The sequence below is a fragment of the Lingula anatina genome, chromosome 9, assembly GCF_051362555.1.
Source record: "Lingula anatina isolate TDL-2025a chromosome 9, LinAna3.0, whole genome shotgun sequence".
NCBI classification, from domain to species: Eukaryota; Metazoa; Brachiopoda; class Lingulata; order Lingulida; family Lingulidae; genus Lingula; species Lingula anatina.
In genome coordinates, this window is record NC_141775.1 from 2,963,675 (window position 1) to 2,978,126 (window position 14,452).

Sequence of the window (14,452 nt, forward strand, 5' to 3'; positions counted from 1 at the left end):
GGTTCATAACTATATTTTTTAATTTCTTAGGCTCTTAAACTAAGATTTACAAGTTTTAAAGGAAGCAGACATGTGATTGATGCTTTTTGCCTCAATTTATATTTGAAAACAAAGGAAAATAAACAGATAATTAATTAAATATATATCACCGCCAGGTGGCAGTTAAACTTCCGTTTTGAAGCCGGATGAAGATTTCTGAGAAGCCATACTCAGCTTCCGCAACGCCCAAATGCGTAGGTTTCCAAAGACTCCACCAAAATAGAGCAGGCGACAGTTATGTGAAGGTTTGTTGTTTTTGTTTCACTCTCGAGAACTATTGTTTTATTGTTTTGGTCCTAAACGTGCAGGGAATTCACCCAGTACGTCTTCACGACTCAACTCTCCAAGGTGGTGGAGAGTCCATTTTCTGTATCAAGTTGTTTACGAGTTGAATTGCAAAGCACAGCGCTGTAGTGATTAGGACATCTCATTACCGAATGTAAGAAAGGCACATTTGGTTGTCTTTTCTTGGTTTTTGATACTATATAATTAATTCGGTGCCATTAAAGAGAAAAGAATTTTAGAATTCTATTAGTATTAAATATGTATATCATATTGGGTTTTATTTTTATTATTACTTGTATTAGGAGGTGTGAGAGAGTGGACATGTATTGTTAATTGTATCACAGTCATAGAGCTGTAGGTGGCTTTGATTTGACTTGAAATCCTGCAGGCTGTAATTGACAAATTCTTCATTTATTGCTGCCAAGTGGTATGTCAATATGAATTGTGTGAAAAGGACCAACATATGTGTAGAACTTAATTCTTAGATTGGCTGGCCTGCAGGGGGTATAAGACACCGAGATGTGTAGTTTATGCACTGTAGTGGTGAAGTGGGAGAATTTGAGAGCTCTTTTAACTGATATTAAATAATGGTCCGCACAGAAAACAGTTATTCCTTGTAAAGTAACAGCCAAAGAATATATATGGAAAATAGAGCATTGTTGTTTAAATCAGATAAAGCTCTTCTCATGTGGAATTTAATACCAAATTAATTGGCAAGACAATGTCCTGTGACTCAAATAATGTACTATTTTCTCTTTTTATAAATGTCATGTTATTTTCATATTTAATCAGATATATGATAGATTTTTTTTTTGTGTAATGGGTCATCTCTATGATAATTTCACAAGTTGTTGTTCTGGTAGGCTGTGCCATGAGATTTTTAGGGAAATTATGACTTCACTTTCATCCAGAGTTGCATAATGACTCATTGTTCCGTGCTATCAGGTCAAGTGGCTTCTCATGCACTTAATACAAACATCAATTTACCTCTAAGACTCGTGTTTCAAATTGTGATGACATATTACTTGTTATTAACTGCTTACTTTTACAATTTCAAAGGTGAAAATGACTCGGGTATGCTTGTCTCTGAAATGTTTGTCTGTTTTGGAAGTAGGCCAGAGCTAATTGCACAATCATGATTGTTTTGGGAAGATGGGATCATTGTTTTGGAATTGAATAGAAGGTCATCTTATCAGCTAGCAGGCTAGCACCTACTTACGTTCATTATTATATTTCTTATTCATCTGATTGCAGTTATTATTTATTTATTTATTTATTTATTTATTTATTTATTTATTTATTTATTGTTGAGTATTGGAAAGTTCTGATACAGTGAATAGATCTGCCGTGGTAATACACTCTCTGGTGAATAGAAATAACGTTTTGAACAAACTACATCAATTGTTGTATAAAATATCTTTGTCATATATATTATATATATATAGTACATACATGTATGACTCATCCTGGTTGCCTTGAAGTAGTGTCTATTGTCAGGTGTTTGTTATTGATTTGCTTACATCCTGGTTCTGTGTCACTGAAAACTGTGTTAAGGTGTGCCTAGGACCTTTAATGAATATGGCATTGGCTCAGTAATTTCGAACACCTCACATTTTCAAAATTAAAAAAAATTGTGTGTTATGGCTGTCACTGTGAACTTACCCCTCTCTTTTATTCGAAGTCATGCCAACAGAACGTAAATGGGGAAGCATGATTAATTAGTTTTGTTTGGATTCAGTGAGTCAATACCATACCACCGTTCCATATTTATAGAACATGTCTCTGAATATAGGGCATAGGTGTGCTGTTGACTGTGTGACTGCTTTGTAAGTATATTAAAGGGATAATAACTCTTCGTTTTGGCCAAAAAATGAATTTTCCTGGAGTAAACAACAATTTTCCCATACTTACCAATGGTTAATGAATCCATTTTTACATTCAAAGTTAGTCCCTGGTTTTTTTCTAAAAAAGTTTGTTTTTTTGTTATAATCTCTTGAGAGATTATAACAGAGTATATCCATCAGTGGAGGTCATGTGGTCTAAAGACAAACTCAGATATCAAAATAATAGCTATAACTGCCGTTTTTGTGGTAAAACAGAATATATTATATTTCTGTGAGTTGTTCGCAATGTTTTTATTGTGAAATATAGATCCCATATGAAGAGTTATTATCCCTTTAAGAAGCCTTCTCTTGTTTCCAACATACTCTAATATTCACCTGTTTTCTGTACTCTACTCAACGCCTGGCAAAGGCCTGTTATTCTGTGTATATGACTGCATTCAGCAAGAGTCTCTGCGGAGTTGGATCGATCTATTTAGAGTGATAGTTTTATTGTGAATGAGTCCTTTGGCCTTGAGGTGTTCCCCTCAAAGGGGGGGGGGAGGCAGGCATTCCCTAGTATTATGAAACATGAATTTCTTTATTCCATATCAACTGTTTAGGGATACAAAGCTGTCAAAATAATGTGATATTTCATTAATTCACAAAGTATCACATTACTTGCTTTTATTTAGATGTTGTGTACAAGAACAACAACAACTTAATAAATCATTATAATAATTATTTTGTGTGTGTGTAGCATGCATATGTTTAAGAATCATTATTATCATATTTTGCAGTGTGGAGCCTCTTTAATTGTTGACCTGTTATTTCCATTGTTTTCCAGAACTTTGAACCAGGAAGAGTCAACCAATGTGAATTTCAGTGTCAAGTAGCTGAGTAGTTTTGTGTTAGAGACACCGAAGATGAAGACAGTAAATATGGCGGCACTTCTCAAAGCCTGCCTCTGTTCCCTGCTGATATTTAACTGTGCGGGAGATGAAGGTGAGTAGATGACAATCCTTGTTTGTAATATAAAAGGGATGATAACTCTTCACATGAGGTCAATATTTCACAATATTTAAATACATTATAAACAACTGATAGAAATGTAATGAATTTTATGTTACCACCTAAATGGGGGTTATGGCAATTATTCTGTCATCTGTGCTTGCCACTGGACCACATGGACCTCTATAGCTGGCTATATATGTATGATAATCTCTTAACAGATTATAACAAAAGACCAAACTTTTTAGAAAAAAAGAGGGACTAACTTTGAATGTCAAAAGATTCATTAACAGTACTATTGGTAAGTATGGGGAAATTGTTGTTTCCCTCGGGAAAGTCTGCTTTTGGGAAAAAAATCTGTTATAAATCCCTTTAGCCATTCTCTGCCCTGTCATTTTAACAGACACCTTGAATATTTGATTTGAATCATCAAGTGAAAGAATTGATGAGGCTGGCACAGAGAAATGTGGGGGGTAGTACTACGTACTAGTACTGACATGCAATTTAGAAATCAAGAGTAATTTGTATAAATAATTCAGTACAGTAATAAATCGGATCATTTTAATCGATACATAATTTTGGAATCATTTGAAATGTATTTTTTGTAGCGTTTGGTGCTTTTACTGTATAGTTGTCTGCTTTTCAACTGAGCTTTACCACTCAATAAAAGTGTTCTAATTTTAATATATTACTTGAATACAGTATCTGTAAAAATCACAGTTTGACTCATTATCGTATGTTTAGAATTCCACGAAGTAAAATTTAAAAATGTGATTTTTTTTTTTTCAGTTTTACTAATGAGGAGTACTGATACATTTGACAACTGGACGATGCTACAGTTAGATGGGGATGACAACAGTGACCCTCAGACACAGTGGACGAAAAACAATGTCCTAAAAGCTTTTGACGTGCGAAATTTCGCAGGAAACCAAAACAATTGGGTGGTCTCTCCATTCATATCTGTAGATCCACTGGTCACCTCCGTGCGGGTGAGAATGAGTTTTATACTGTACCAATGTGACTACACCATATACACTGTTGACCAGTGCAAACAGTCCTTTAAGTTGTACTCCAAAGTGTCAACCAGTGGACAAACAATAGACGCAGCTTTTGTGAATAGTTTCACAGAACGAGGTCAAGTCGATTTGAATGACCCCGGCAACCCAGATAGTAAAGATACAACCTTTAACATCACCGCCGGGTCCGCAGGGTTTTACGTAGCGTTGAAAGACGAAGGCGCCCACATACAGGGCGTGACCATTGAAGTACATTACTTCAAATGTATTGCTCTACAAAATGGGTTGATATCCTTCCCGGCTTCGTTTCCATCAGACACTGTGGTAACGGGTCAGTGCGCGCCGAACTCCTCACCTGTTGGGTCCCTGGAGAGGGTGTGTTACAGCACAGGGCAGTGGTCCTCGGGGACGGGCTCTTGTGGATGCGACCCTGGGTTCGCCAGGAACAGCTCTGGAAATGCGTGCTATCGTAAGTGGGAGATTAAGGTCTGCAGAACACTGTTGATATTGTTTGTCATTCTATGGATGTAAAGCTGCCAGTATTTGATTTTGAAGTTTTGATTGAGATGAAGACATTCTCTTCACATGAGGTCAATATTTCACAATATTTAAATACATTATAAACAACTGATAACAACTCTCTCTCTCTCTCTCTCTCTCTCGGAAATTGTGAAGTTAGAGAGTCAAATTGAATTCCAGGTACAATTAAATGTTTTGATTATCTGTCATTTCCAGGTCTCTCCCCCTGTGACAGTGCCCCATGTTACAATGGTGGTGTCTGCTCTAATAGTGCAGATGGCAGCACCTTCCAGTGTGCCTGTTCTGGTATATACAGTGGCCCCACCTGTGAGATAGGTAAGGGCTGTATATATTCACTTGTTTTTATACACAGACATTGAAAATATTACTGTAGATGACATGTTTTAGAATTTTCTACTTGTTATGTACATATTGTATGGGGTGCAGAGATAGAAAAAAGTGGAGTATCTGGGATAGCGCTAACACTTGCCAATTTAGCCAAATGCTAAAACTGACTTAAATTGGCAAACAAAATAGGGTTGATTTGATTTGTTTTAGTCAAATTTAAAGCATATGGAGGCAAAGGCATGGAAAAATATTGATTTGGCTAAGGGAAAAAATTTGCTAGGGCTACCCCATAGTATGGTTGACAGAACTCGTTATCCTTATCATAGACACGACTAAAAAGAAAACATTATCAATAATGACAGACAGTTCCCATCCAGCCCATACCCTTTTTAAATTTTTACCTAGCAATTCGAGACTCTTAGCTTTTAAGGGTAGTAAGCGATTTTTAAATAGCTTTTATCCTTCGGCAGTAACTATTTTTAACTCTAACATGTAATTTTAATTTTCATTTTTTATATTTCAATGGCGCTACTACAGGGCAAAAGATTCCCAATTTTATACATTTGTATTTTATTGGCTTAATAAATTATTATTATTATTATTATTATTATTATTATTATTATTATTATTATTATTATTATTATCATAGTTGTCGTCATCGTCATTATTATTATTATTATTATTATTATTATTATTATTATTCCACTGTCTCTTCTAGTCCAGGGGTCCTGTACCCCTGACCCATGTCAGAATGGAGGAACCTGTGCAGACCTGGGAGGCAGCTACCAGTGTTCCTGTCCCTCTGGCTACAGGGGGTCAGAGTGCCAGAATAGTAAGTAATGTACCACTTCTACTGGCTACAGGGGGTCACAGTGCCAGAATAGTAAGTACTGTACCACTTCTACTGGCTACAATAGTGTTTTAAAATGATATGCCTTATGAAAATATTATATGGGAACAGGGGTTTCCCAAGGATTTTGGGTACATGAAGTCCTAAATGTGATTTTGTAAGTTGGATGCCATTCACAGGGAGTCCAACACAAGCAAGCCCAACCAACTCAAAAACTTTGTAAGGTGCTCAGCCGCCTTTGGAAATATAGGCCGTCTTTTGACGCCAATGGCGATACAAATGATTGCTGGATAGCTCTCTGAAGAAATCTTTGTATGCAAAACTTGTAACTTTATCTAACTTTGTTTTCTTTCAGCGGACTTTTGTCTCAACAATCCTTGTCAAAATGGCGGCAGTTGTTTTAACAATGGAGATGGGACGGGATATTTTTGTACCTGTACTGGAGTGTACGAGGGAAGGAATTGTGAAAGTAAGTAGATGGGTTTTTCTGTGCAGTCTGGTTCTGAATGTGGGTTAGGAGCTGACTGAGTGAAAATCCACCTGGGATTTTGTTGTCTGAGCCACAATTTGGTGTACCTGTTATCTACCGTTTTTAAAAATTTATTTTTTTTTTAATTTTTTAAAATCTTTTTTATTTTATTAAAAAATCATGTGTGCAGTATTATCTGAAGACCACACTCTAGAAGAGCCGAGCTTGGCAAAGAAAAATATCTTTAAGCAATATACGGAGGTGCTGTCAAGATTTAATGGAAAATGTTGTGTCACTTTTTCTGTCTTGAAAATTTCAACAACATTGTAGAAAAACCAAATACTATATTCTGTCAAGGAATGATGTAGACATTACCTTGGACTTCTCAGTAGGCAGATGCTATAATAAAGATGATAAGAAATGTAAAGTAAATAGAGCTTGATCTGATCAAGGGGGAGAAGTTGAATTTGATGTTTCTCTGGTATATATAACATTATTATGTACACTTTAGACTGTACATACAGCCATCACCTGTCTCTTACATCGTCATATCCATGCACTTTCAGAGATAACACGATACTGTAAGTGGAAAACTGTTGGTTTTCTAACTGTTAGTCAAGCATGAAAAACTGAAAAATACCATTTTTTAAATTCTGAAAAGTGGGTTGGATTTGTGTTGGACATGTGTCTGACATATATAGCTGTTCATTATTCTTCAAGAAATAAAATATTATTATAAATAAGATATCTGATACTTGTGAATCATAATGATAATTATTATTCTAAATGTACAACTTTACTAACCAGGATTATGGCAAGTACTTGTTTTGTAGTTCTTAACATTTTACCTGTTCTAACTCAGGTCTACCGACTACTACTACTACTACAACTACAACTACAACAACCTCTGGTTCTGTTACCGTGACAACAGGTAATAATAATAAGATGTAGAATAACATTTTTGAGGATAAAAAAGAGATTTAATCCAGCTTATAAAAGGGTGAAGCAGGTTGGTTCTTACCTTCCCCCCTGCCCCCCCCCCCCCCCCCCCCCCCCCCAAAAAAAAAAAAGTTTTCCCCACTTAACAGATATCAAAATGGGGTTAGAGGGTATTGCGCTTACTGGAAGACTGTGTATAATTCAGATTTTAACAAGATGGGCAGGACTAGACTTAGTTTTGCTCATAACATGCATGCATATGATACAGTGTAGACATAATTAGCCACTCCCATGCATGCAGCTATGCTCACCTGCATGCATGCACACTATTGTAACTCCTGTGACCAGTGTGTCCTCTCTGACCCATCTCTCTCTCCCCCCCCCCCCCTCCCCCTTCACTCCAGTAGTGAAATTATTAAAATACTTTGTCTGAGGGATAAAGAAAGTGATATGCAATTATAACCATTCTTCATTGTGCAGACATCTGAAAGCCACTGTGCGGGTGGTGACAGTTGTGTAATTTTTTCCTTTCTTGTGCGTGAGTGTGTGTTCAATTAAGAAACCTCATCTCTAATTGCTGGCTACAGTTCAGGTTGAATATACTAAAATCATTCCTTGTTGAATCATACATGTAATATCTTCTTAAAGCTTGGTTGGGTTTATTAATCATAAAATAGGTGGTGTGGTAAATACCTTATTTGTAAGAAAGTATTGTGTGATATGCACTCAAAAATTTAGTTTTCATTTAATTGAAATCTTAAGTTGGGAATTTCCTTTCTTTGTGTGAACTGCCTTCACCTTCTTTTTTGTCAAGTCTTAGAGCCTTATTTCATTAGCGTTAAGTTTTTAAATACAACTTCTTCTGACAGTAACAGTTCCAGTTCATTTAAAAAAACCTTTTCTCTGTCTTTTCTTTCAGCTCTGTCAAATCTGAGTGTGATGCCAGAGTCCTCTAGATCTCTGCTAGCATTGCTGCCTCTCTCTCTATTACCTCTGTTTGTTTGCTAAATTAATGTTTGCTTTTCATGTATATTATATAAGTTCTTCTAAAACTTGACTTTAAAATTATATTTCTCAAAAAAACTATGATATTGTAGTGTTTGAAGTTATACAAAGCCAAGCTTGTTGCCTATTTGAAAAGTCATGTGTATGTATACTTGGATTGATAGAATAAGTTTAAAGTAGATACATGTACTGTGTTGGCTGATATAGATATGACTGTATGAAATAACTGAAGTGAAGGAACAGCACAACTTTTTCTTGGTAGTGTTTTTTTTTTTTTTTTCCTCATAGTAAAAATCTGAGGTGCTGCTTCTTGAATTTCTCTCTTGTGATATCCCCAGATCATGTCTAATATTTGAAGGGATAACAACTCTTTGTATGAGATATACATGTCACAATAAATACATTGTTAACTAGAAAAGCACTCCGAGAGTGCAGACCTTTGCCAAGTCAGCAATTTTTGATTGTTATTGATTATTGATCTGGATCACCACCAAAAGCTTATCATCTCTTCCTTGGCCCACTTCTGACCTACCCTGAAAATTTCATCAAACTTGGTCCATAACTTTTAGAGTTATGTTGATGACAGACAGACAAACAGGGATGAAAACATAACCTCCTTGGAGGAGGTAACAACTCATAGAAAGATAAATTATATTTTACCACAAAAAAAAACGGGGGTAATAGCAGTTATTCTAAAATTTGCGCTTTTCATCAGACCAAGTTACCTCCATAGATGGCTATACTCTGTATTGTTACAAAAAACTTTTTAGGAAAAAAAAAATGAGACCTACTTTGAAGGTAGAAATGAATTCATTAACCATTGGTTAGTATGGAAAAATTGTCATTTACACCAGGAAAATTCATTTTTTAGCTGAAATGAACAGTTGTTATCCTTTTGATTTGAAGTATGTCTGATCGTGGGTTTCATTTTGGTACCTGTAGCAAAACTTGGTACCTGTAACCGCACTGCCTCTGTTACTGTTTACTGTAATAGTCTTTGAGATTATTATTACTATTTTATTATTATTATTATTATTATTTTTTTTTTTTTTTTTTTTTTTTTTTTTTTTTTTTTTTTTGTTGTTTATTATTTTATCTCATTGCCAGGTCTGTAGCCAGCAATTTCAAAAGGATATTTTTTTTTCTAAAAAAGAAATGGAAATAAAATAAAGTAAAAAAAGTAGACCTGTAATCCTGTTATAGTCGATATAACTGCACAGCAAGCACACAGCATGAATCAGATTTTGAGTTTATTGATCTCATTGTGGCTTAAAGAATTATTCTTTCTACCCCGCCCCCCTGCCCTCACTGAAAAAAAGAGAAAAAAAAAACAGGCTGCAGGCCTAGGCAACATTATGAGATCAATTCAAGCTATTCTTCTTGTAATATATAAACGATTATTTATCTCATGAGAAAACAAAATTTATATTAAACCAAGAAGTTAATTTGCCCTACCCACTATTTAGAATCATTATGTTACATTGTAAAAAATAATTCTATATCGAACAATTATATTGGTTCGTCAAGAAATAAAAATTTCTGTGATTCCCTAACTTTAGCTCATGTTTGGTTATTTATATTTATTCACTCTGTTTAAGTCCCAGATTAAATTTTTGTTGATTATAATGTGGCAGTGCTGTTAGTAATGATACACTACTGTAGGTGGCAGCATTGTACGTGTAAGGCCTATGGTTGCAACTACAGGTATTCTTGTCTTCGTGTTGATATTTTTGAGTCATTTTTGAAGTTTTACTACCTTAGATTTGTATTATAGTTCACGTTGAAGGTTATGTCGCTTGCTAACATCTTTTCATATTGTTGAACTTTAACAAGCCCACTAAACAAAACATTTGTATTTGATCTGTTTTTTCTGGTTGTCGTTGGTAATAATAGCTGGCAACTCCTGGGACTGGATGGTGTTAATTTTGCACAGATGAACAGGAAAATTAACTGTATTAACTGTGAAAGGTTGGATAAATATTTAAGATTCATATGAAGTTGTTTTTTTTTTTTTTCCACAAAAAATCGACCAAATGCCACCATATATTTGAAATTGCTTTTTGGCTTTCTGTGCTGTATATAAGAGGGGCAGATAAGTAGGTCAGATATGAAAATGTAAAATTTATGATGGAAATTTTGAAAAAAAGGACAGTTAAAAGCTGTTTTATGGATGAACAAGTAATTACTTTGGTTTATCTCTTGGCATATCAACTGTATTTGAGTCATATATTAAGAAACTAGACAAAGTAGAAGTGATTTATATGCATTACTGGGAATCCACCCTCCACAGACACTCAGGTCAAATGTATCTTTAACAATAATTATGTGTATTAAAGGCATCCTTGAAGATGAACTCAAAGGCTCCACCAGAAGGGACTTGTACATTGCACACCTTTTCTTTTCTCATTTCTTGATTAGAAAGACTGATCCAGATAAGTGGATGTCACTAGTCATTGTGTTATATATGAAAAGATTCAGATACAGACAGAACAAACTAAGGGGATGTTTTAGGTGGAAACACTGATGTTTTGTTTAGTGCCAAGAAGTGATGAAACCCCTGGACTGTATTTATGACTGCATTCCTATAAACTCATCATACTAGCTGGGTCAGTTTAAATCTGTGGGGTGTCTCGTAAAGTGCTCTCAGTGTAATCAGCTTTATTGTCTGGCACGCCCCCTTCAGTAACTAGGGGGTGATTGTCTATAATTGTCAATTAACCCCTTGTAGCTTGAGTAGGTGTGCCTGACATTTAGGCTGCTTACATTGAATGCAATTTAGTGAGAATCCCCTGAGAGTTAGATCGATCCAGCTAGTGCGATGACTTTATGGGAATGTTCCCTAAACTCCTATGTTACTTACAGTTGAATTAGCATATTGAATTAAGGTTCCATGCATATTTCACTTATTTATGGCTTAAACTTTTTTTTATTTCCTTTAGGCTTCAATATTTTAATCATAATATCATATTAGATTTGTCAATTTTTTAAAGTCAATTACAAAAAGTCACTGCTATTATTCTTAAATAAAATCTTCTGTTTTAAAGTTACTACTAAAGTTTTATTGTTCATTTCATTGATGACATCCTCTTTTTAGGCAGCATGAAGGTGCATCACTTTTGTAATAAATATAGTACATGTTTGCCTTTACTATATAAGTTTTTTTACCTGTGCATTTCTCAACTATGTCATAGCATTTTTACTGATTTTTAATTTTTTTCTTTTTTTAATTGTAAAGAACTGTCTTGGTGACAAATTAACATTACTGTTTAATGATGTGTAGAAAGTTAATTAAGTTAGGTATTTTCGTCAAACTATCAGGGTTTGTCATTTTCAAAAATTTTGCAGGATATCACAGCTTAATTTGGTTGTGTACTAACAGGATAAATTAGCTTAGAAAATCACTCAAATGTAAGATTCATTTGGATTTTTTTTTTTTTTTGGCAAAAATGATGATTTAAATGTTCTTTCTGACAAAAAAAATTAGCCATTGTGCATAGCATTCTAAACATCTTGAATTTCATGTTCCAGACGATGGATCTGTGACTTCTATTACTACTCCTCATACTACAGTGATAGCCACCAAGACCCCCCCTGGACAACAGTCAAATAATGACCTCTACATTGGACTGGGGGTTGGCGCAGGGGTCATCCTGCTGGGCTTGGCGGGCCTAGGAATTTACTGCTACTGGAACAAGAAAGGTAACAGGTACAGAACAGGTATAATCGCTTATTGTCATTATATGTGTGTACAGAGTGCTTACTCTGTGTGTTCTGAAGTCATGCATCAGACATGAGCTTTTTGTGTGGAATTGTGGAATTTTGCATTATTTTGGGTGACCTCAAGGGATATTAACCCAAAAATTTGGGTTGGGTGTTTGTAACATATGGTAATTAACAAAGACCAGTTCCTGGAGGAGAGGGACAGAACAAAAAAAAAATTGTCTAGTTCAAAAAGTCATAGTTATCTTTATAAAAAAGTATAAAGGATAATTTCTTCATGTACGTGTATGCCATTTCCTTTTGCAAATGGGTAACATTAACAGGTAACCTTACCACGCACCCAAATATCAACATAGATTGAGACATTGTTTTTTTAAAAGTGTGCGAGAAAATCACATGTCATTTAATAAAAACTTTGCTCTGTCATATTTGGTTCTGAACATTAGTTGCAGATTTTAGTTTTGAAATCCTGGGCTCATATCTGATGTATGGCAGTTTTCCTCTGAGTGACTTTTTCTCTTGTTTTCTCCATGTTGAAAACTGAGTTGAAGGTTTGAAGAGATATTAATAGTAGAGCATATTACTGCATACCATGTGCCATAATTGTACATTCAAAGAAGTGCTTGTTTTAACAGCTTGAAAAATGTTTTTCTTATTTGCATTTTAAAACTCAGTCTGGTTAATTGCAAGTAATCTCTCATGTGAAGCATATATTGTTTCACTGAGGTTGTGGAAATTTGATTAAACTTTTTATTTGTTTATTTAAAATTAATAAAGCGCATATCTTGTCTATTAAACATGCGGCATACCAAATCTTTGTGTATGTAATTTTTTTTTTTTTTTTTTTTTTTTTTTTTTTTTGGCATTTTATAAAAATCATACTGATTGCTGCAATTATAATTTGACCTCACATTTGTGGCATGTTTTTGGTCACTGAGCTGGTGAAAATGAAAATAAACTGTTTATTTACATGTTCTAAATTATTCAAAGAAAGCACACACCAAATTATTCACCCCATCGGGCATAAAAGAGCTTTAAACTGACACTTTAAATTTAAGGTCCTAAATTTGACCTACGTATCTGACCTACTTATCTCCCCCATTCATATACAGCAAAGCAGGCAAGCAGAAAAATCTGTTCAAATATGCAATTTCATTTAATACAAAACAATGTATTTCTGTATTTCTCTAAATTAAATATTTGAAACCATGTGGTGACATTTGGTTAACTTTAGTAGCCAGAAAATTTGAGATCATATACATCGTTATAAGTTGTGCAATTTTTTGTAGGAGGGGCAACATAGAAAACGGTCCCGGCTATCTACACGATGAGATGGAGGTGAAGAAGCTGAATGAAAAGGAGGGAGAATCTGCTCCTCAGAACTCTGAGAAACCAAAGGCTTAAGCTTTTGTCTTTTCACTGAGAAAATGCATCTGCTTTCCAGAACTCTGAGAAACCAAAGGCTTAAGCTTTTGTCTTTTCACTGAGAAAATGCATCTGCTTTCCAGAACTCTGAGAAACCAAAGGCTTAAGCTTTTGTCTTTTCACTGAGAAAATGCATCTGCTTTCCAGAACTCTGAGAGAACAAAAGCATAAGCTTTCATTTTTTTTTTTTTTTTTTTTTTTTTTTTTTTTTTTTTTTTTTTTGCCAAGAAGATGTATCCTTCTCAGGAACTTAAAATATTATTTGATAAACAAATGATGCGTTTTCATTGACTGTCAGTATAAATTCAAGATTTCTGTAAGCCTTTTGTTTTTTTTTGTTTTTTTTTTGGAAAGAATATAACCAAATTGTAGTATATTAAATTCTGAAACACTCAATAAGGAGTAAAACTGTTAAAGCATTGTGTTTTGTGTCAATTTCTTAATGAAATAGGTATTTTTTTCTGTAAAACATGCACTGCACAATGTATAGCCTAAAGTTAACATGATACATGTGCTGTGTGACATGTAGGCATCTTTCTTGAACTTAGCTGTGAATGTCTTAATATGTGGTGGAGAACTAGTTAGGAAAATTACCCATGGTGCTTAGTAGGGATATTATCACAGCATGTCAAGTCCTCTCTGGCTCTGTAGTTTGAAAAGTTCCAGTATTTGAATATCTGATATTTAATTTGAAATGATGAATCAGATATAATATGTGTTAAAATTGTTATGTTAGTGTGTATTTAGTATTTAGCTTTGCTCTTGTGAAGAGAATCGTTATTCAGTCATGTAAACATAAGACACCTGTATTTATTTTTGTTTAGTAGGTTTTTAAGAAATTTGTATAGGCCAATTTCAGCTTTTGTGTATGCTGAGAGAAAATTACATATTAAAACGTCAAAAACAATGTTGACTGTAATGTATTTTTGCTGCAGAACATGTTGGAATATTTTATTACTCATCATTAACAGTTGCATTTAGTTCTTTTTTTATGTGGAATGTTGTT

General features: G+C 34.4%; 1 protein-coding gene across 6 annotated transcripts; it reads left to right on the forward strand.

The window, feature by feature from the left end:
- The first annotated feature begins 155 nt into the window (after window positions 1-155).
- LOC106179024 (ephrin type-B receptor 3) lies at window positions 156-13,586 on the forward strand. Of its 6 annotated transcripts, none has more exons than XM_013562508.2 (9): window positions 156-284; window positions 2,992-3,149; window positions 3,945-4,640; window positions 4,907-5,026; window positions 5,757-5,870; window positions 6,244-6,357; window positions 7,220-7,288; window positions 11,830-12,018; window positions 13,311-13,586. In XM_013562508.2, exons 2-9 carry the CDS (start codon window positions 3,071-3,073, stop codon window positions 13,322-13,324), a joined length of 1,395 nt encoding a protein of 464 aa, XP_013417962.2. In that variant the 5' UTR covers window positions 156-284; window positions 2,992-3,070; the 3' UTR covers window positions 13,325-13,586. The 6 variants fall into 6 exon arrangements, with proteins under 6 accessions (XP_013417962.2, XP_013417959.2, XP_013417963.2 ...); XM_013562505.2 differs by having other exon boundaries at window positions 11,830-12,007; XM_013562509.2 differs by having other exon boundaries at window positions 11,830-12,000.
- The last annotated feature ends 866 nt before the right edge of the window (window positions 13,587-14,452 follow it).

What these genes read in the sequence shown, in the direction of transcription:
- LOC106179024 (XM_013562505.2), top strand. Translation starts at nt 3,071, where the DNA reads ATGAAGACAGTAAATATGGCGGCACTTCTCAAAGCCTGCCTCTGTTCC. An exon ending in CTCTGGAAATGCGTGCTATC is followed by an intron (nt 4,641 to 4,906) that starts GTAAGTGGGAGA and finishes TGTCATTTCCAG; the next exon opens with GTCTCTCCCCCTGTGACAGT. An exon ending in GGGGTCAGAGTGCCAGAATA is followed by an intron (nt 5,871 to 6,243) that starts GTAAGTAATGTA and finishes GTTTTCTTTCAG; the next exon opens with CGGACTTTTGTCTCAACAAT.